Genomic DNA, 23,482 nt, shown 5'->3' on the forward strand with positions numbered 1-23,482 from the left:
GAAAATGCAACATATCGAACTTATTATTTGGCTGCTTTTAAAGTCTTCAATGCTTGCACGAATTTGACTCGTACTTAGGCGGTTTACTTTAAGTCTAACATAACAATTATGTACATACCTATATAAATGTGTATAGTTTTTTTCTTTACGAAATCCAAATTGGTTAATTGGGTTATGCTGGTTCAATCAAACTATTTGTTTTATTTACTTAGTTCGTTAATATAGACTGTTAGATTATTATAACACACACACACACAAACATCACGTCTGTATTCCCAAATGGGGTAGGCAGAGCACACGAAACGTTACCGCTTCAGAGCCACTTTTAGCAATTTTAGGTTTGAAGTTTGACAAAAAAAAGTACAATAGTGACAGGTCGCTAGCCTGTCGCCTACGGTATACCTTCACCTATATTCTTAGTCGCCTCTTACGACATCCACGGAAGAAATGTAAAGAGGTGTAATTCTAACCCTACACCACACGGGTTATTATAACGCTCCATGCAAAATTAACTTTCAACTCAAAGAACTGCCTTATCTGGTTAAACAATTATCTTTGTAAAAATAATTACTTTTAAGTTTTTTTCCAGGGAATCACTCAAGATTTGAGACTAATCTATTTTAATTATTTACAGAGATGAATGATCTTAAAAAAATAACTAATATAATATTCTTTGTCCCTGTATTCAGTTAAGTCCGAATAAGTAAGTAAACAGGACAGAGTCATTCCCCTTATTCATAAACGACAATCAAACCTATTTTAGTTAAAATGCCGCTAAAATTCGTTTGTCCTTATCTGTCACTTCGACATTTGTATTTGTTAGAAAGGAAAAAGCATTGTTAGTTAACATAGGCTTTGTTAAGTTTTATGAATAAGGGGATTGACTGCTATGACTGTGCACAATGGCGAATGTGGTGAAATACTATTGTGTGGAATTCACATTGTGCAGAATTGCGAACAGGAAGAATCGATATTGGCATGAACATCGATTAATACATATTAAAACGACCTGTAATGAAAAGAAAAGTAAAGCGAACCGATAGACTTTTTGCAGAGGACATCTATTACAATCGTTGTGCCGTTAAAGCTGAGCAAAACATGCCTTCCTGCTCTGAAATAGAAGCGGAAGGGAGAGAAAAGCATATTCATAAAGGCTTAACAAGTTAAACGGCGCGGCAGAAGTTTTTACCGGCAGTTACCGCTGGTTTGCCACAGTAGGAATTATAAAGAACAGCGACTGAAACTTTTGTTATGGGATAATCTACAAGATTAGTGTGGACGAAAAACGTACAAGTTTCTAGTCTATTTTTTTGTTGTTGTGTTTTGTTAACTCAACACGGTGTTAATATTGCCGTTTCCATAAATTGGCGTTTGACAGAAATTGGATTATGGAATTATAGCATATGTTAGTTTTACTTTAACATGATTGTTCATCTTTAATGTATTCATTTTATGTAGTCAGTAGTCGGTACAATTATTTCCTGTTTTTACTGTAACCTGAGGCCGTATTGCGATCGCAATCAAATCAATTTTGCATACAAAAACTGTCATTTGATTGTTTGATTGATTTGAAACGTTAGTCAATACAGCCTCTGTTTCACCTTCTGATACGATATAATATAGTGTAGCTATTATTTCCTTTTTCTTTGTACAAGTTTTTATTATTTTTCCTTATTTACATTTAACCATTATTTCCGAATACTTTTAAACATTTTCTAATTGAACATGTTACATTACCACTCTTAGTTTAATCTGATTCCTGACATCACGTATCTACTGATATTCTTCACACCCCTGTGCCCACAATTTTGACCTTAACCATTTTGTCGGATCGTTTTTGTGCTTCCGGAGGGCTGTGTTGTGCAAGGATCTGTTTGAGTTTCGGCTATATCATAGTCTAGAACTTTGTTTTGGATTTAATTTCTGGAAATTGCTTTGAAATACTTTTATTTTTTGTTTCAACAAAATAAGGCTTTTAGATGTTAGTCAGTGAAGTTTGCTGCGGTGTTTGGTTTGAGGCTTATTTTGTGTTCATTCGTTCTCCTAGGTTATAAATTGTTTTGTTAAGTCTGGTTTCGGCTTTCGAGCTTTTATTATACTTATAATTTTAATCAATACCAATCTAGGAAATGTACATTTTCATATTTTTATACAGGCAAACTGAAATTCCGAATTAATTTTAAAACGAACTTTTTGAGAATAGTATATAGTGAAGGACGTAACACGGATAAAAAATAAATAATAATAAAAAGATTTCAAATAAAAAGTTATCAAACAGCTAGCGAATCAACAGTACACAAGAAAACAACAAATTAAAATAATAACGTAAGACGCAAAAGTTCATTTTTTGGCGGACTTAAAACGATATTTTTACTTTACTGAGCGGTCTGCCAAGATTTTAATATAACTTTAGGTAAAATTTTAACAAAATTATTGTTGTGGTCTTTCTGATTTAAATGATGGGGAGATATGTTCCGTGATAAAACATTCTTGTGTTTATGTTTACGAAAGAGCTTTGTTAAATTTGCTTATTATTTTCATTTCAGATATCAGCATACCTTTCGGTGACAGTATACATAGAGGATGTCAACGACAATGCTCCTAAGTTTCTAGACACACCGTATCGTGTTACAGTAGACGAATTGACACCCATTGGTAAGTGAAAACCATTATTTCTTGATTTGGTCCACTTAAATTTTATTGATTTTGTTGTTTTGTTTAAAATATGACCCAGATGACCCATATGGACAATTGTGCCAGTGCCTAGTTAGTAGGTTTTGCCTTGTAGGTACAGTAAAAAATTGTAGAAAACAAAATATGAGAGGTAAATGGTGGATGAACGATCTTTATTGATCTTAATGTTCACATTTGCTTATTTTTTACTTTTTGCATAGGTATTTCTTTTTTCTTGTGATTGATTCAAATACCGCAGAATAATGCTTAGCCAAGTTCTTTTTAAATATCATCAAATGATTTTTGTAATTTTCGTATTATTTTAAGAGTCAGTGTACTTTTTGATGTTGATAAAGTTGTCTAAGTACGTTTAATTATATTTTAATATTCTTTCACTAATCCGTACTTACGGAATTCCCTTGCAAGTAGTTTGATATTATTTTGTTAGCTGTCCTATAATACTTGTTGGTTTATTACACACTTCATTAGTACAAATTCCGTTTAATCTTAAAGTGAGGTGACAAAATGAGGCCCGATAATTTGCTTTCCCAATGAGTCCCTACATCTATACTCTTCTTCTCGGCAGCTGTTTGACTTCTTGGTACAATACCCACTTTCTCCTTCACCTCATCAAAATAGTCTACTAACAATATTTTATTATGATGAGATTCCATATCGACTCAGGAATCAAATTGTTAAACTGCTAAACCTTATTTCATTTACTTGTTATCCTCAGGACTCACAATCTTCAAAGGCATCCACGCCTTCGACCGTGATAAACCCAACACTCCCAACTCCGACGTGCAGTATACCATCAGCGCTGGTGATGAAGCCGGGCACTTTGGTCTTGAGAGCTCGCACAAACCTGCCCTGGTGTTGAGGAAAGCTTTGGACTATGACACAGGAGATAGGGAGTTCAACATCATAGTTACGGCTTCGGTAAGTAGTTAATGACTTGTCCTGTGTGTCCGCATCTATTGGATTAGAGGCCATGTATAACGAACTTGAAATCACAATCATTTTCACCACTTCCTTCTGTCACATGGTATAAGACGAGGATAGAAAGAGTGGTGTATGCGATCATTAACGCCAAACGACAAACCGAGCATTTGACAATACAAGAATTTGACAAAACAAGTCAAGAATATGACAAAACAAGTCAAGAATATGACAAAACAAGAATATGACAAAACAAGAATATGACAAAACAAGAATATGACGAAACAAGAATATGACGAAACAAGAATTTGACGGAACAAGATTTTGACGAAACAGGAATTTGACGAACGTCTTTGCTATCGTATAAGACGAGGGTAGAAAGGGTTACCTAATGATTCGCCGACTATTTTTAGGCAGATTATTGATTGGCAGACAACGTTTCGCCGAGTAACGGTACGCCGATGAATTTGTACGCAGATGTATTGTTTCGCAGACTAACGTTTCGTAACTCAACCTTTAGCAGACTATTTACTTGGCATATGAGTCAGTAAGCCGAACAACTATTTACAGAAATTCGTTTAGCCTATTAATCACTACACATTTTGCACATTTGGTCGAACAACCTTTCGCTTTTGTAACGGTTGAACTATTATTCAGTGCGCATATCAACTTTTCGCATCTTTTCGTTTCGCATGGGGACTGGCATTCAATACCGTGAATATGTGTGGTGGATTACACTATGGCTTTATTAGCATTTTTACACGCCGTGCTGACCGCGCATTCTTTATGATTTTTTTATGTACCCTCACAAGTTTCAAACGTATAACGCAAGTAATAAACGTATTTTTGACCATCATTTGTATTTATTTTACATTGGAGTTTAAACAAAACAAGTCGCGATGCTAGCAGTTCGATTCTGGCACTTCGCCGCCGCTACCGCGGCACGCTCGCTTCGCTCGCTCGGCTCGTGCGTTGTTGGTCGCAATTCTACCTAACACTCCTCCTCGCTGACGCTCGTCGTCGCACCTAACTTCATTTTGATAAAAGCTAGTATATTTATATAGTCAACTCGGTAAAATCTACCTATCGTTTGGCCGATTTTATCTACGCAGATAACGAAACAAAAATCGACTGAACATTATATCTACTTAACAATATGAATGCCATGTGATAACTCTGCTTATCGTGTCTCGACGAACAGTTGTTCGGTTAACTGAAACAATTACGAAACAAACAATCTACTAACCGTAAATCTTCTTATCTATTCTTCCTACCGACTACTCGGCGAAACGAATAATAGGCGTAACGAAATTATACCAAACGTTGCTCGGCCAAAAGAAAATCTGCCAACAGTTGTCTGCGAAACGAAAATCTGCGTAATGAAACTCGGCAAAACGACAGGTCACCGGTAGAAAGAGATGGTGTATGCGATCATTAACACCAGTGCGTTAGACAATGTGTGTGTTAGTGTGCGCGTGTGCGCGTGTGCGCGTTGCGCTTGTGCGTGTGTGCGCGTGTGCGCGTGTGCGTGTGATTTAGGTTTAAATATTCATAAAATGACTTCGGCAATTGTTCGACTTTTCTATTGGGTCTGAAATAGCTTGTGGTATTTTCGGTGGAAAAATACACCTGCAGTTTATTTTTAATGAAAAAAAGCGTGAAAGCATAAGAAAAATATTGGAATAAAATTAAATGTTATAATATATTTTGGGAAAAAGTATTTCTCTTTTCTATTTCAGAATTATTCACCATTTTTGAGAAAAGCTTTATATTAGTCTCGGCTGGAATAGCATTGCTGGCTTCGTATTAGTTAAACGGACTCGCAAGCTCGTCCGTTTAATACTCTTACTCAGGCCACGACAATAATCTAGTATTGTTTACCTCGTTGAAATAGAAATGTTGTGACTGTGTTTGTATTACGATTAAATATTTTCTTTATTTCTTTGTTTAAGCCTGTATAAGACAACAATCACTTTTTTTAAAAATATCAAAAGTTAAAATCCTTTTTAAATTTTTAAAGTGAAACCCACAGGTGTCTTTATTTAATCCTTTTTAAGTGAACCCAAGAATCACATCTTATCTGCAGTTGCTGCAGTACAAAGTGTGAAGTGGAAATGGAATAAATCTAAAAGCTTAAGGCTGCCTGTCTACTAGAGCGGAGCGAGGTAGCGGAGCGGTGGTCGGAATAAAAATCCACCAGTAGAATGAAAAGCAGTCCGCAGCTCCGCTCCGTATTTTACTCTCGATCCACTCCGCTATACAGATGGCCCATTTATATCGGTCAGTATGGGAAAGTCTGAAACTATACGACATACGAAAATTTCTTCTTAGGAACCATGACATCGATTTTAATAACAAGAAAAACTGCATTCATGCATTATAAAAAAACCTGTACTCAGCTCGGGAATCGAACCCGGTTGTTTTGAAATAAAAAAACTTCGAACATCTACTAAAATAAATTAAAGTATGTGAAAACAATGCATTTTATTCATTTTAGACATAATGTTTCATGGACACATTTACTTCTTAAGACGTACACTATCGATATCTAAATAGAAATAGTGTATTTTTTTTTTTCAAAACAACTGGGTCGATTCCCGAGCTGAGTACAGGTTTTTATTAAAATGCATGAATGCAGTTTTTCTTTTTATTAAAATCGATGTCATGGTTCCTAAGAAGAAATTTTCGTATGTCGTATAGTTTCAGACTTTCCCATACTGACCGATATAAATGGGCCACCCTGTATATACTCGATTCAAAAATTAGGCGAACTAGATTGACAACTGAAAATAGGCATAGGAATATGTGATAAAAATTTGTCGATATAACCTTGTGTGACGCGAAATGAACATTTTTGTCACTTTTGGTCATTATTTTCATTGCTTCACGCCTGAAAACGACAAAAAGGATAACAACAAATAATAGCGTAACGAAAATTTCACATTAACGGAAATAGTTCCAAGCAAGCCGATGGCAGTCAAGTCGAATGACATAATATGAAATGTCAATAAAACAAAATGGCGGATGTTGTCCTTCCCGATGTTCAATTTTTTTTCTAAATCTTTCAAATAAAAGATTTCTTTTATTATTATTTCATCTCACTTGGTCGTAAACAGTGTCGTAACATGCAGGCTACCTTGGTTGCAACCCCCCAAATAAAACCCTCGACCTTAATGTGCTTGTCATGAAACCCGTGGTCGGTAAAGGAGTCATTGCGCGTACACATTTTCTTGTCATGAAGCCCAAGGTCGGTAAATGAGTCAGTGCCCGTACTGATGGTGCTGCGCGCGCTGCTGCAGGACCACATGCACACGCGGCTCAGGCACATGCTGAGGGAGGGGGAGGGCTACGCTGCCAAGAGTGCAGCCTAAGGTATCGCCAATATTTGGAAGAATTATATTTTTACTTTTAGAAATATAAAATTTTACTCGCAAATGTGATGAAAAACATTGTATGTCGCAGGGGCGGTACTAGAATTACGAACATCGACTCATTAAAGCCCTCAGTCTTCGGGCTTCTAATAGACTCTCGTTCGTAATTCCTTATTTACCGCCCTCAAGACACAATGTACTATTTCGTATTGAACATTTTTTACATCGACATTACAGCACTGGTGTAACTGTGGCAACATTTGTGTGTATAATGCAGTCCTCAATAGGCCGTATAGGCGTCCTAGGGGCGGCAGATTTCAGAAGCCCAGAAAATTATTATTTTAGATAGGTTCATGGGGCGGCGGAAATAAAGTAGCCTACACTCATACAAAATATAAATCCAGCACTGGTATAATGAACTGTCATGTTAACCAATTTAATTCTAGACTCGAGTATAGTTCAGCGTCGCATTACTTTCTCGCTTCGCCCCGCTATGTCGATCCGCGACTATGGCCTTGCTTTACTTTGCTGCCTCGCTCCGCTCTACTAGAGACGCGGCCTAACAGGCATTTGCATTGGGTTCTCGCCAAATATTTACTAATTCAAGAGCACTTTCCTATTTTAGCCTTGGTTACTCTTTAATTCTGCCGAAAAGGTTCATTAATCTTTATTAATAGACTAGAATTAACACGCGGCTTCGCGCGCGTAGACTATTCGGTCGGATAGTTACAATTGAAATTCCGGGATTTTACAAAATTCCCCTATGAATTCCCAAAATGTATATCGTGGTCTTCATTGAGCTTCATCTATACCCATCGTTTGAAATTTCAAGCTTTATATCGATCCCGTGGGAATATCGGGATAAAAAGTAGCCTATGTGTTATTCCAGACGTTCAGATACCTACATACCAAAGTTCATGACTAGACCCAGCGGTTGTTGTTTCCAGATTTTATCCCGATCCCTATCCTATAAAAAGTAGCCTATGTTTTAATCCAGGTTATGAACTAACTTTTTGTCACATTTCATCCAAATCCGTCCAGCTGTTTCAGCGTGAAGAAGTAACAAACATACTCACAAACTTTCGCATTCATAATACTAGTTAACAATGTAAAAACCGGCCAAGAGCATGTCGGACACGCCCAAAATAGGGTTCCGTAGCCATTACGAAAAAATTAAGTTAAGTTTATACGGAATCTTCCAAGTTTAGGTATATTTTATACCTTAGGCTGCTATTTACTCATAAACTACTAATAATTCTCAAGCAAACTTAGCCGTTATAGTTTTCCTTGAAAGTTTGATATATTTACTACCATCCTGAATATTTTCAAATTTTTCCACCCACCGGTTTAGATTTTAAAGTTGGATATTTCGCAAACATATCACTGAATCGACAAATCGTCTTAGCAAACCCATAATGATTTTAAAAGTCCTATCCAACGATACCCCACACGATAGGGTTGAACAAGCAAAAAAAAAATCACCCCCACATTACGTCTATGGGGGGTATCCCAAAAAACCTTTTTTTTTAATTTCTAATTGTACCATTTTTTCGGCATAGTTTACATATATCCGTGCAAAATTACAGCTTTCTAGCATTGATAGTCCCTGAGCAAAGCCGCGGACGGACGGACAGACAGACATGGGTTCCCAAAACACCTAGTATGCGGAAAAGTCCGAATTAAATCTTTGCATTTTAAAATTCTCAATGAAAATTTTCATTCGAACTGCCTGTTTGTAAAAATAGTTTTGAAAAAATGACAGGCAGTCAATCATTCAGTCAGTTATTTAAATAAAGATATCTGTTATCATTTTCCAGGATCGTGGTTCTCCGCCGAGGAGCACAAACGAAACCATCAACGTCATTGTCGTGGATAACGATGATCTGCCGCCGAAGTTTACTCTCGATGTCTACAAAACGCAGATCCCTGAATTTTATCCGCTATACGTGAGTATCAAATACAAGGCCTGATACCGGTAAAAATACCAATATTATCACGACCTCGAGGTATATTTATTGACAATAGAAGCTAATTTATTCTTCTTAGCAGTGATGCTCTTTCCGAAATCGCTGGTGGTATAAAAGAGTCCTTTGTGCCACTTACCTACGGAAAAAATGTTTTTCACTTCTCATTCTCGTAAAGTTAGTGTTTATGCTGGATCTAGGCGGCATAAAATTACTTTTTATGCTCTAGTGCATAAAGTAAAATCTTCGCCTAAGACCAAGGTAATCAGATGTCAACAGCCACAAACAAAAAAGATTTGACATATTGAGTGTAAAACTCGAGCATTAAACCCATTTTCCCTGCGACGTTTCTATCCATCCACCCTCGCCGCACCGGCTCGGGTGGCTACATGAACGTCATGGGTAAAATGGCTCGTTTCATGCTCTTGTTGTACAATCTACTATTGATTTTGAAGGCACCTGTAACCTAGTTTATAAGATTTTTAGATAAAGTTGAAATGTCTCTTTTAATTACCTTCTTACTAAATAAAAAGCTGAAAGTAAAATAACTAACTATGATAATTGAACGGAACTTTGAATCCAAAACAGTAACTAATAACGTCAAAACTTTCTAAACTTTATACCTATCCCTTTGTTGAAATCTGTAACAAACATTAGTGGAAAATACCCCACTGACATGCGAATATATTATAACCGAAATGCGATTTGTATTCAGGATCTGCGTATAATTCATGTTTTTATTGGTTAGGACCTTATCTAATCTCACCCTTTACCCGTTTTCCCAAATTATAGGGCATTTAAATTACAATTCGGTATTCAGGTCCGACATTTTGACCGGTATTTGAGCAACGTGATATCGTTGTAAAAAAGTTTCTATTTGATGATAGTAAACCGCAATTTCTTTGACATCAAAGTCAAAGTCAAAATATCTTTATTCAATTAGACTATCCTTGTCATTTGTACGTATAACAAGACACCGTTTTGAGTGTCAAAAAAAAAATCTACCACCGGTTCGGAAAAACCTCTGCTGAGAAGAATCCGGCAAGAAACTCAACATCTTATCTATTAGTAAAATATTTTGACTTAATTACACACACCAATGGCGTTTAGTGCCATACGTCGAAAGTATCATGTCAATTGATAATATTTAACTTTATATTATAACTAGCTTTTGCCCGCGGCTTCGCCCGCGTGGAATTCGGTTATCGCGCGCTGTTCCCTCGGGAAATGTGCATTTTTCCGGGATAAAAACTAGCCTAATGTCACTCTCTGGCCCATAACTATCTCTAGGCCATTAATCACGTTGATCCGTCGCTCCGTTTCGACGTGAAAGACGGACAAACATACAAACACAAACACTTTGGCATTTATGTATAATATTAGTATGGATTCATTGATTTTTCACAACTCAATATCATTATCATAATGTTAGAGTAGTAGTTAGTATTACTTACAAGGAAAATTTTATGCACTAACAAATATTTTTAAAATTGTATGTCTCCTATGTTTTTTTTTTTATTCGACTAGATGGCAAACGAGCAAGTAGGTCTCCTGATGGTAAGAGACCACCACCGCCCATAAACATCTGCAACATCAGGGGTATTGCAGATGCGTTGCCAACCTAGAGGCCTAAGATGGGATACCTCAAGTGCCAGTAATTTCACCGGCAGTCTTACTCTCCACGCCGAAACACAATAGTGCAAGCACTGCTGCTTCACGGCAGGATTAGCGGGCAAGATGGTGGTAGCAATCCGGGCGGACCTTGCACAAGGTCCTGCCACCTGCAAAACTTTTGACTTTTTTAGTCATGACGTGAAACACCAAAGAGCAGTTCAGCCGTTTTAAAACATCGTTTCTATCTTCAGGGTAAACGTATCCACAAGGAACTGATCTTCGAGTCACCAATTCGAGCCTATGACCAAGACTTCGGCGTCGGCGCCGCCGTGCGATACGATCTGATCTCTGGCAACGACCGGAGGCTCTTTGCCCTCAACATCTTCAACGGAACCCTGTTCCTCGAGAAGGAAGTTGATCTTGACGCAGAAACTGGATTATCAGGTCTGAGATAAAAAAAAACATCAAGAATTTTGGTTGCTTTGGATCCGTGGCTTTGCTTCATTTTGATATTCCAGAAGAATTAAGCTGAAGTTATCCTTACTTCTATTCTACATCCTAATGGGAACTGATTATGGAAAATTTGAGGCCCTTTATTATGTTAAAGAATTAAACTTAAAAGTGTAATAAAAATTTTCAAACTAATTATTGTTGAAAGTTTTTGAACTAATGTTGTTCAGTTTGAGTAGTATGATCTATGTTTTAATTATTTTCTCATATTACAGGCCAAACAGGCAATGTATACATATATATTATGCACTGTTCATAGTATACATTAACATCTAAAACATCACTTTTTCATTCGAACTAATTGCATAACGAACGCTATTGACAATAAGTTTTTGGTAAAAAGTTAAGCAGATTTTTCTACATTTTAATTCAACCAAGTATTTGTTTAAAATTTTCAGGAAACACTTTTGTGCTACAAATCCAAGCTGCTCAAGTTGACAACCCACTGAAGACTGCTCTAGCGAGGATCGAAATTGAAGTTCTTGATTTGAATGATAACCTTCCAGAGTTTGAAGTCGACTTCTACAACATAAGCATCGTAGAAAATTTACCTAATGGTAAAAACATGAGCAATATTACACTTCCATTGATAGCAATAGACCATTAACTGAATTATACAAATAAAGTGGTGATTCGTGATACTAATAAAAACATTTCAGGTTTTAGTGTATTACAAGTTATGGCAACGGACAAAGACCAAGGCGACAATGGAGAGTTTACTTATCAACTTAGTGACCCTGAAGCAGCTTTTACGATTGATCCAAGAACTGGATGGCTAACAGTTAGGAACCAAGTATGTAAACAAGACATATCATTAGTAGAAAATTGTGATATCACTAAAAAATCAACATTCGTTTTCTTTCACAGACGGTCTTGGATAGAGAACGGCATGCATCGTTGAAGATGAAAGTCTACGCAAAAGAAAAGAATCCAAGTGTTGTTGGAACGTTCCTGGACAACCAAAGACTATCGAAATATCGTCGAACCCCAACAACGCCGAGACCACTCTATAAGGATAAAACAACTTACATTTTCCCTGACAAAATAGGCACTAAAAACGAAAACATAGAGTACTTTGAAGATCTGCATCAACTTATGTCATTTGTCACCGTTGAAGTAACTCTATTAGATGCAAACGATAACAATCCTGTATTCGTACCAAGCAACCTTTATGAATTTGCTTTAAAAAGTAATTCAAAAGTTGGTACTTATATTGGCAAAGTCAAAGCGGTTGATCATGACCTAGGAAGGAACGGAATGATTCTATTTGATCTCCAAAGAACCAGTAATTTGACAATTACATCTCCTTTCCAAGTCGATGCAAAAACTGGCGTAATAAGTCTGGCTGAAACGCCTGTGAGTGAAGGCAGACATGCTTTGTTTATTGAGGCTTCTGACCAGCCTGCTAATCCCAGCGAAAGAAGATACTCATTGGCTGTAGTTACTATTGATGTAATCAAAGCATCTAAAGGTGCTGATTTTTTTCTAAGTACATTGTTGTTTTTTTTAAGTTTGAAAAAGAATTTTATTTAATAAGTGTTTAATGTTATAGGATCAAAACCGGAAAAGCCAGGGTTTATTGGTGCACCATATGAATTCTGGGTTGGCTCTAACGTTGGTGTTGGCACGAGTGTTGGCCAAATTAGAATAAATGAGGCAATGGAGAAGAATGATGTTTCGTACGACTTACTCCACGGTTATGAAGAAGGAGGTATAAAATATTAACAGAAAAAAGTAATAATATAAAAAAATATTCCTACATTAATGAATTATGTTTTTGGCAGTTCCATTTGCAGTTGAGGAAAGCTCTGGAGTAATAACAGTCATAGATGAACTGTCAAGATTTAATAGACCAATATTCGAGTTTGAAGCTGTTGCTTCTCAAGAAAATGCTAACATCACTATTTCTACAAATGCAACAGTTCATATAGTAGACGTTAACGACGAGAGAGGAGTTTTATTAAAGTAATATCCTTTCCTAATTACTTAGTTGTTATAATTTTTAAAATATTCAGTAACGAGATTACTATTTTCAGGGGCGCCAACTCACCGATTGTATTTCACGTAAAGGAAAATGTTGCAGGAGCTACTATTGGACAGATATTTCCTGTAAATATTAGCACTTTACCTGTTAATGCAACAGGCAATATTCGCTTTATTATAGCTAACCAACAGGACATTACAGATGACATTGCTATAGGTAATTTTTATTGTTATGAATTTACAACACTTTAAAATGTGGTTACTACTATAATTTGGAATTTTAAATTTACAGGTGAAGACGGAACTATTTTTGCCCAAAAACCTCTGGATAGAGAAAAGCGTAATATCTATAGGATGACTGTGATAGCTGAATTCACAAAAGGGATGATTTCTGGCGCTGGTATTTACCAAGTTACTATACACGTTGATGATGAGAATGATAACCCACCTCTCTTTGATTTACCAATTTACGAAGGTGTGATCACAGAAAATGCGAAAAAAGGCACAGAAGTTAAAATGAACAGTAATATTAGAGCAAGTGACGCAGATGCCGATCAGAATGCTCAATTTATGTATACTATGTTTGGTGACGGACATGAATTGTTTGATGTTGATGAAAATACTGGCATTGTTACATTTGTTGGAACGAAACTGGATCGAGAAGAGAAAAGCACATATCTTCTTAAAATAGTCGCAAGAGACAAGGGTAGCTTAAGCTCTGAAGCCAAATTGACGATAACTGTTTTAGATGAAAACGATTATGAACCAAAATACAACCATATAACAATACCATTGGGAGAAAATATAGATTTGCTTGAAATTGATGAAAAACTAAATGTTAAAATTTACCGAGAGAAAAAAAATGAAGCAAGTGGAGTAGTTGTAAACATAGAAGCTAAACCAAAGAATAAGTTTGCTTTATTAAGTGCCTTAGGTCCTTTATTTTCTGTGCCAGAGAACGTCGCAATTGGGTCTACAATATTAAAAGTTAATGCCGTAGATATGGACAGTGGAGTCAATGGTCAAGTTAGATACGAATTCATTTCAGAGGTTTTCATGCCTCCGTTTGCGATATCATCTAATGAAATGAACATAAAACGATATTTTGTTATTAACGAAAGACATGGTCATATAATAGTCGCTAGAGCATTACCGCCCGAATCTGAATTTAGATTGAACATTTCAGCCATCGATGGAGGTGGCTTGAGTGATCATATTGCCATTAGATTCTTCATTAGAGATATAAATGATCATTATCCAGTGTTTAAAAAGTCATGGTACAGCTTCAACGTAGAGGAAGCGCAGTACACGAGAAGAATATTGGGTAAAATTGAAGCTACTGACGCTGATTTTGGACAAAATGCTAATCTAACTTACCATATAGAACCAAAAAGTAAAGACTTGCCTTTTGAAATAGCACCACTCAGCGGTGTTTTTAGTGTCAATGGGGAACTTGATAGAGAGAAAGAAGACAAATACATACTCACAGTGGTCGCTAAAGACAATGGTCCTGAAAAGAAGTTGTCATCTTCTGTCAGTGTAGAAGTGCAAGTGTTGGATGTAAATGACAACGCTCCTAAGTTCTTTGCTTACGATGATTTGTTAGAATGGAAGCATCCCGAGGCAGGGGAATTATCCAATCACAACTTTGAATCAGTGATGATGATACCAGTATACAAAGCTACCGTAGAAGAAAATACACCAATAGGAACTACAGTTGCTAGAGTGTATGCAAACGATACGGATTTTGTTGGAAACGGCAATGGCTTGATATTGTATAGTTTGCCTCAGCGAAAAAATCAAATGAATCTCTTTGCAATAGACTCTAAAGAAGGAATAATAACAACAACTGGAAGACTGGACTATGAAAGTCAAACGGTTCATAATATAACAGTAGTGGCTTCAGACTTAGGGTCACCTAGTTTGAGTTCAACGGCTGTTTTAATGCTAACAGTTACGGATGTTCCCGACGATGTTGAAGTATCGAACAAACCAGTTTTCATTTCACGTTACTATGAATTAGAGATTGAAGAAAATGCTAGAACACCAGTAGAACTACTTACCCTAAATTTAACAGAGTACTATGAAAATTTTAAGATGAAATATTTCATTTTAAATGAAAATGATTCTGATGTTAAGCGTACATTTGTGATAGACCCACGAAACGGTACTTTATATTTAGTAAGAAGTCCTGATAGAGAAGTTAGAGATGTTTACGAAATAATTATCAGAGCTGAAAGACAGAAAATTAGCAGAGAGCTTCCTCACATGATTTATCCTGTCTCTGATGACGTTTTGGAAGGAATGAGCAAGTTTGACGTTAAAGTTATACTGAGAATAAAAGATGTAAATGATAACGCTCCAAAGTTTGTAAACGGGGGACGGCCAATGGTGACAGCAATTCCTACAACAGCAGCGTTTGGTTATCAAGTCATTCAGTTACAGGTATGTTTTACTCTAATTACACAATATAATAACTTATTTCATGGCGTAGATTTTAAAATTCATCTCATTTTTCTGTCGGATATAAAAGTTTGACGACAAGAACGATACAATGGCCAAGCAATTAAAATAATAAGGCAGTCAAATTCGATATTGGTCAACGCTTTCACTTAGTTTACAGAAGTGTGTATAGTTTCTGTACACTTATTTTTTGGAGACTGCCTGAATCATAATAACCAGAACTCACAAGGACATATGACTGTTTAAGATAAACAAAATGAAGACCTCATGCTTAAAAATCTAAATCCTTTTTTTTTCAGGCTACAGACGCTGACTTCGGAGTCAACGCTGACATCCGCTACCAAATTATCAATGAGCAGTGGCAACGATTCGCCATCGACCCAGAGACAGGTCGAGTGCGTGCTGTTGCCGCATTTGCTCGAGACGCGGGAAGAGTGTACGGATTTGACGTCAAAGCTACTGATAGAAAGGGAGCTGATGACGGAAAATCAGCTATAGCTAATGTTTTTGTAAGTATGAAAAAAACACCTAGTAAAAAAGCTACTTGTACTGCTTATAATTTTTTGCCGATCTATACGCAAACAAAATACACATAATACGTATCCGTGAATCACGTGTAAATGCGCTTTGAAATACTTCATTTCATGGAACTTTGGGGTTCTGAAAAAATAATAGGTACTGACATGCTTAAGCCGAATTTTATTGCTCTTTAGTAATCTGAAATGAAATATCTATTTTTCTGGATTTATTAAAACTGAATAAAGGATACACGTGCCAAATGATTACAGGTGTATGTGCTTGATGACAACAAACAACTTGTGCTGGTTGTTGGCGCTAAACCAATGGAAGTTGAGAAAGAAGTCGAAAACATAACTGCGGTACTGACAACTATCACTGGATACGACATAAGAGTTAGACGTCTAGAGGCTAACAACAGATTTGCTATGGACGGTTACGCGTAAGTAATTAAAAATAAATATAAATTGATTTAAACAATGCATCTGTCTAGTTGTATTAAACAGATAATTTGTGAAAAAAATAAACTTTATCTTTTACAGAACTGATATGTACATTTACGCTGTCGATCCAATGTCGAATACAATCATTGATATGGAAGAACTTCAAAAGTGAGTAGAAAAACATTAACACATAAAATTCTAAAGCAATGATGATTAATGCCTGCCAAACGCTAATATTATTGCAGATCATTACTAAAAAGAGGGCCAGAACTTCGGCAGAATCTTGCTGGATTCAAAGTACTGGAAGTAGGTGATGATACTATGGGCCAGCCAAGAGGCGCTCGCCTGCTTGGTACTATGGAAATAAGTGCTGTGGCCCTAGGTTGCATCGTGTTTGCTGCCACTCTAGCAACTACTATCGCTATTAAATGTCTAAGGACTCGAAGGTAATTTAAAATCTATTTTCTTTCCCACGACAAAGCATATTAATATTCATGGAATCTTTTCAATCTTACAATTAGACAGGTGTAATTTTAGTACAATGATGAAAATATTTTTAAGTGTCTTTTTAAAGCTATGAAAACCTCGAGTTTCCAGAATGACTTGAAAAATTTAACTTGCAAATACTTAGTATTTTTATAGCTTGAGTCTTTTATTTGTTCGACTGATAAATTTCACCTGGAGCAAGTTTCAAGTTACGACTTTTGAATAAAACATTGTAACGTTTCTGAAACCTTCCTCACTAGGACAATTTAATGCATAAAATTTTATTCTAGCAACACCAAGGGGTAAGCGAACCTTTATTTTTACTTACCTTTTCAGACATCGCCATCATCAAAAACCAAAGCATGTGACTCATTATTTTATATAGAAACTTCTAGAATGAATTAAATACGTGCATGTTGGATAACTCTTGTGATAAATTCAATAGATGCTTACGTTTTGTTGTTTATATAATTTATTTCTAAAATAATTGCTAATATTAGTGTATTTGTTATTAAATAGTTTAATAAAAACATTTTTACAAAAAAAAAACTTTATTCATTTTGCATTGCACTTTCTTATCCACTGTATTTATAATCTGTTCATCTTTTTATTCATTATTTTTGCACCGAACTATTTACTATCATCTTCTTGTGGTAACCATATTCTTCTTTTAATTGAATCTTCTCCTATCTTTTGCCCTAACAGAAATCGTCACAAACCATATTCCCAACAACGTCTTAACGCTTTCTCCACTGAGCACTTAACTAAATACGGGAATCTCTTCCCATCTGGAGGGAACCAGTGTCAGGAACTCAACCAATCCTACAGCGAGGCCGACTCGTACATAGACGTGATCAATCATAACGTGAACAAGAAAGTATGTCCTCACGGCAACACTGTGGAAGAATTTGGAAAAGCTCACCAAAAATGTATCAAAACCCAATTTGGAGATCACAATTCCGATTACAATCAGAAACACGAAAAACTATGTATCAAATACAATCAACGACCATTGCAAAAGAGGTGAGCTACATACTTAATTGATAAAAATTTGTTGTAATTAATTTATCAATAAACAACAGCCTTTTGTCTTGCCTCTCCGCTACCATGCTATGCTACATCTCTGCATAAAACCACATTATATCATACAGACTTAAACTGTCTGACATAATAATAGTAGCGGAGGAGAAAAGAAAATGGTTGAAGTTGATTAATATTATAAACCTTTGTCCACGTCCGAATCAATAGTTTATTAATTCATTAACTTTTTCCAAATTAAAAAGAAGCTAATCGAGACAACATGATTTTAAATCGAGCTAAAAATGTGACTAGCTAACACATAAATACTGACACATCATAATTTATAACACATACAACATGATCATTATATAAAAATCGTCAGTACTTAACATCTCCCACCATTAAACTTGCCACCATTTTTAGTGCGATAAAATCTGTTTTTACTGATTCACGGTATTACATTAGACATATTTTCTTAAAAATGTTGATCGCGGTTACCTTTTATGACTTTTAAAGTTTAACGTTCTCGATATTGCGACGCATCTACTAAATATTAAAGGTAAAAAAGTCGCACTAACTTAGTGGTTTGTCCTATGTCCTCGCAAATAGAAGGTTTTGGGTTCGAACCTGGACATGCACCTGGTTTTTTTTATTAATATGAGAATTCGCAATTAAAATTTACAATGAGCATTACGGTAAATGATGATACAATACAATACAATACAAAGACTCTTTATTGTACACCAGACATAGTAAGCGAGATGATATCGTGTAAAAAACTCCAGACGCCAGCGGAGAATTGAATAATGTGTGAGAATTTCTAACATAGTTCGCATAACATCTACGGTCCAACTCCTCTCATTCCATAAGGCCTATGCCCCGCAGAGTGATGATGATACGAGAGGTAATCGCGATCTAGATCTCTTCGAAAATATGTATAAAATCGAACTGTTTTCATTCACTAGACCGGTACATTTTACTCTTAATCATAACTCGATCATTACTTTAACATGTCTAACACACAATCATTCATTAGGAAGGGTCATGACAACTCGATAACGTCAGTCAATTCTAGTGGACAGGACTCTGGCATCGCGGAGGCAGCACGGTGCCCCTGTGGCCAGTCTTGCGTCCACACCTCAGAGGAAAGTAGTGGGTATGTGAAATATATAGACTATTTCTTTACTTCCCTCTCCTTTATATCAGGTATCAAAAAATGACTCCAGAAGATTTAGTTAAGTTGAACTTGAGCAAGCTTTGCAAGATCACTTCATGTATGTGATGTACTGTAACGGCAGTCAATCTCCACAAAATATCTTTAAACTCTTTTACAAAGGCGTCAGGTTGAATGTACTCAACGATAAACGAAACTTAATTAGTTAAGCTAATTGCTTACAGTGACTCAGGGGCTGGATATAAAATAAAGTTAATTTTACAAATGCTCACAAGAAGCTTATGTATGTATTATGATGCTGTGTATAATCGTAGCGCTATTTTCATGTACATTATTGCAATTAGTTGTTTCTTCTGTCTTCTAAATCTCACAAGGCGTGAATAAATATCTTTGGGTGACTTTGGAGTTCAAAACATGGCATGAAATGGATAATTGGGTCAATATTTTTCATTACGATTTTCACGTTTCGTTTATTCAACATCATTGATTCATCCAAAAATGTTTGGTTGCCGAATTGTAAATAAACGAGTGTTGATCTTTTTTTGTTACAGTCCATCGAGTTCTTTACTAAATTTTGTTACAATATTACAGATGCAGCTACGAAGATTCATTAAAATCCAACCACAACCAAGAACGTAAAACTTACCATCGAGATCTCAGGTCTGAAACGGACCAAAGGTTTCCACGCAGAGCCTCGTTTGGCCAACAACCACTCCAAACACGTCGCCCTAACTACGGGAGACAATCCTTCTCAGAAAACATACAGAGACACTACCCACCGTTCGAAAGATTGCCATCTGGGAGCAGAATCACGCGGCAAATATCATCACCAAATGTTTCAGTTCCTCAGTCATACTTCATGAATAAAAGCTTCAAAAGGAAAGAAGCATTAAATGAACCTATGGTGGACTATGATCAGAGCGATGATGATGTATTCGATACTAGGATTGATAGAAGACCTAGTAAGGTTAAGAGAGGAAAATTTGCAGAGCTGGGGGGGCAAGCAGCTGTGTTTGTGGCAACGCCAGCAGCTGCAGAAATAATGAGAAGGCAAGGCAGTGAGAGGTTCATGTTTGCCAGGCCTTTATAGTGTAGCTCTAATGTGGTTGATTTGTGATGCTAGGCCAAGCGCATGACATGTGTGTGTGAAATTTTGTAAAGAATGCTGGTCCTCTGAGTTAAAAACATGATTGCCTTACGTTTTCCTACATAAAAAACTAAATCATCATCTTTGTATTCAAACTTTACGCCAAAAAGACTTAATTAAGAAGTCAGTTATCTTTAGCGTAGTGTCAGAAATATTTTCAGTTTTGAGTTATTCTCAGTAAGTCAAAGAAAATACTTAGTTAATTGTTTTTTTTAAGCGATTGTATAATAATAAAATCTAATTTCTGGTAAGTAGTTTTTGTAACCAGTGTTCTCATCATCATAATCATTTATTATATCAGCTGTAGGACGTCCACTGTTGGACATAAGCCTCCCTCATATATGTATCTCCAGTCGCTTCGATTGGAAGCGGCCTGCATCCAACGTGAACCCGCGGCTTTAACCAGGTCGTCCGTCCATCTCATTTATGGACGTCCTTCCTACGCTGCGTTTGCAGTTCCGCGGTCTCTATTCGAGAACTTTGACTCGAGTTCCTTGACTAATGAGGGCGAATTAACAGGTTTTTTGTGTCTTAAAAGACAACGAGTAACCATTAGTTAGACCTGCGGTTCTGATTGTTCAGAACATACAATAATTAGCATTGATGGAAGCAATGCCAACTCTATTGTTTTGCAAGGATTAGAAAAGCCCTTGTCTACATGTTTATTTTCGTAATTCTTGGCATTACGATAGATTTTGGATATTAGAATTGGAATTATACATTCGTTTAATGTTAAAATAAATGATTTGTCTTTTCGAAATGTGTTCACCAATTTATTTTATAAGATTAGCACATACAAGCTGATTGTTACATTTATACTTGTGTTTTGTTTGTTTTTCGACTGTAAGTGCAAGGCCGTAATGTTGAAATTTCTGTGTGTGCCATTAGGTGTAAAATACTTGTAACCATATCTATGTACAATACGGAACCACCTGTAATATAACAATCTTACTGTCTATTTTAAAGAAGCTGTAAAAATGTTTTATATTGTAAATAATCCTTAACTTATAAGAATAAAGTATATTGAAATTAACTTTTGTTTATTTTATTTTAAAACACCTCTACACGATTACAGGCATTAGTTTCACCAATTGAAATACCTCAAAAATAAAATATAAATATTTTAGACTTCCCTATAATAGGTAATGAAAGATAATTTAATATCAATCTTTAATAAAACAAAGAAGCAAACTTTGTTTTTATGTAGGTATGTTTGCGAGATAACTCAAGGTTATATTTAAACCAAACTAGCGTTTACCAGCGGCTTCGCACACGTAAATCATTAGGTCCAGCAGCTGAATTGAAATTCCGGGATTTTAAAAAAATCCCGTGGAAATTCCCGAAAAACAAATCGTTGTTTTCATTGACGTTACAATTAAAAACAATCATCGTTTAAGTTTTGTTTCGAGATTGTATCCCTATCCCGTGGCGTTACAATTAAAAACCCGCGGTTGTTGTTTCGAGATTACATCCCTCCCCGTCCATAATAAAAAGTAGGCTTGTTCCCTATCGTTCAACTACCAAATCCTATGTCATGACTCTAAGCCCAGCGGTTATTTAGAGATTTTTTCCCTATCCCGTGGGAATATCGGGATAAAAAGTATCCTATGTTTTAATCCAGGTAATAAACTAACTTATGCCAAATTTCATCCAAATCTGTAGAGCCGTTTCAGCGTGAAGAAGTAACAAACATACTCACTCACTCACTCACAAACTTTCACATTTATAATATTAGTAGGATTTGTATGCCTGTATATTGTTAGGTTTACATGGTATGCAAACAGAGTTACGGGAAACAACTAGTACAGTATACCTAAATTATAATCAACAATTGGACGGATGAACCTACATTAATTCTACGTTTATTCTTACTGTCCAGACCACTCGGTTGTGGAACTCCCTGCTGATTAGACTTGAGGCGCGCTAAGTCCTTGCCTATCTTCAAGTCTGTTCTTAGGGAGCACTTTCTGTCGTCTTGCGTGTGAATGTTATAACTGTTAGTTTATTTATGAGTATGTTGTTAATGTTGTTATGTATCTACCTATCTATTTGGATTTGGATGTGTACTGTATAAATGGTTATGTTCTTGATGCTGCTGTAATGTAATGTCACCACCTGCTTAAAGAGCGTAGCCGTGTTTGCATGGAAAAGCGGCCCTTTCACCAACGTTCACTTATTTTTTTTTTATAAGAGCCCTCATGACAAGTATTATTTCCTATAAGTTTCAGCTTCCTATCTTTGTTATTTTCTGAGATATGATTTTTTTCATTTATTTTCCAAAAAAAAACTTAGATAAATGTAGGATTAAAACTTCAGTATTTTTTTTCTTGTTCTAGAAGAGCGACTTATTTGAGTTAAGAACTATAATCTTATAAATATAAATCGTAAAATGTGTTCTAAAAAAAATTTCGCTAATACAAGTTGTGTTCGTTTCATTTCACGAAAGGTTTTATGGAAGAAAACTTCAGAAGGGGCGATAGTTGCTTATAAAAAGGCCTACAATATTTTTTTTTTTCAAAATAATCCAGTTGGTACTTCATACTAGAAAATGGAAAAATAAAGGATATGGGAAATACACATTTTTGGGAAAAAAACATTTTTGTGAAAAGTAAAAAAAAAATATCTCAGAAAATAACAAAGATAGGAAGCTGAAACTTACAGGAAATCATACTTGTCATGAGGACTCTTATTAAAAAAAATTACAGTGAACGTTTGGTGAAAGGGCCGCTTTTCCATGCAAACACGGCTACGCTCTTTATTCCTTACTTCTCTATCCATTCCAATGTAAAGGATGCCTGAAAGAGATTCTCTGAAGCGATAAGGCCGCCTATTGCTTACCTCAGAAAGTCTCTGTGTATATACCTGTTTTTCTGTACTGCTTGCTATATAAATAGTTATTGTATTGTATTGTATTAAAGTTTATGTGCTGTCAGAGTGATCCATCCGATTCCGGATTATAATCGAGATATGACATAAGTATACAGTAAACAATTCAGTCAGAATTCCACTTCAATTCTTCAGTAAACTTTGCACTTAAATGGACTTCAAGTTTAGATAAATCCCGTCGACTCACCGACTATCTAGGTTTCGGAAACATGACTGTTAGAAACTTCCTGAATTCTTACAACTTTTTCATTATCCTTAATGGAGATAAAGACGTTTTAATTATTTTTCTTGGA

The 23,482-nt window shown here is 35.9% G+C and overlaps 1 protein-coding gene across 1 annotated transcript; it reads left to right on the forward strand.

The window, feature by feature from the left end:
* The first annotated feature begins 902 nt into the window (after positions 1-902).
* Cad89D (cadherin 89D) lies at positions 903-21,336 on the forward strand. Its single transcript, XM_074096872.1, has 19 exons — positions 903-914; positions 2,547-2,655; positions 3,410-3,612; positions 8,801-8,929; positions 10,813-11,005; positions 11,470-11,628; positions 11,731-11,864; positions 11,939-12,542; positions 12,624-12,782; positions 12,856-13,036; positions 13,108-13,271; positions 13,347-15,499; positions 15,817-16,026; positions 16,306-16,475; positions 16,576-16,644; positions 16,722-16,922; positions 17,668-17,985; positions 19,019-19,138; positions 19,748-21,336. Exons 1-19 carry the CDS (start codon positions 903-905, stop codon positions 20,244-20,246), a joined length of 5,787 nt encoding a protein of 1,928 aa, XP_073952973.1. The 3' UTR covers positions 20,247-21,336.
* Positions 21,337-23,482: the final 2,146 nt, after the last annotated feature.

The sequence above is a fragment of the Choristoneura fumiferana genome, chromosome 13 (genome assembly GCF_025370935.1).
Source record: "Choristoneura fumiferana chromosome 13, NRCan_CFum_1, whole genome shotgun sequence".
NCBI classification, from domain to species: domain Eukaryota; kingdom Metazoa; phylum Arthropoda; class Insecta; order Lepidoptera; family Tortricidae; genus Choristoneura; species Choristoneura fumiferana.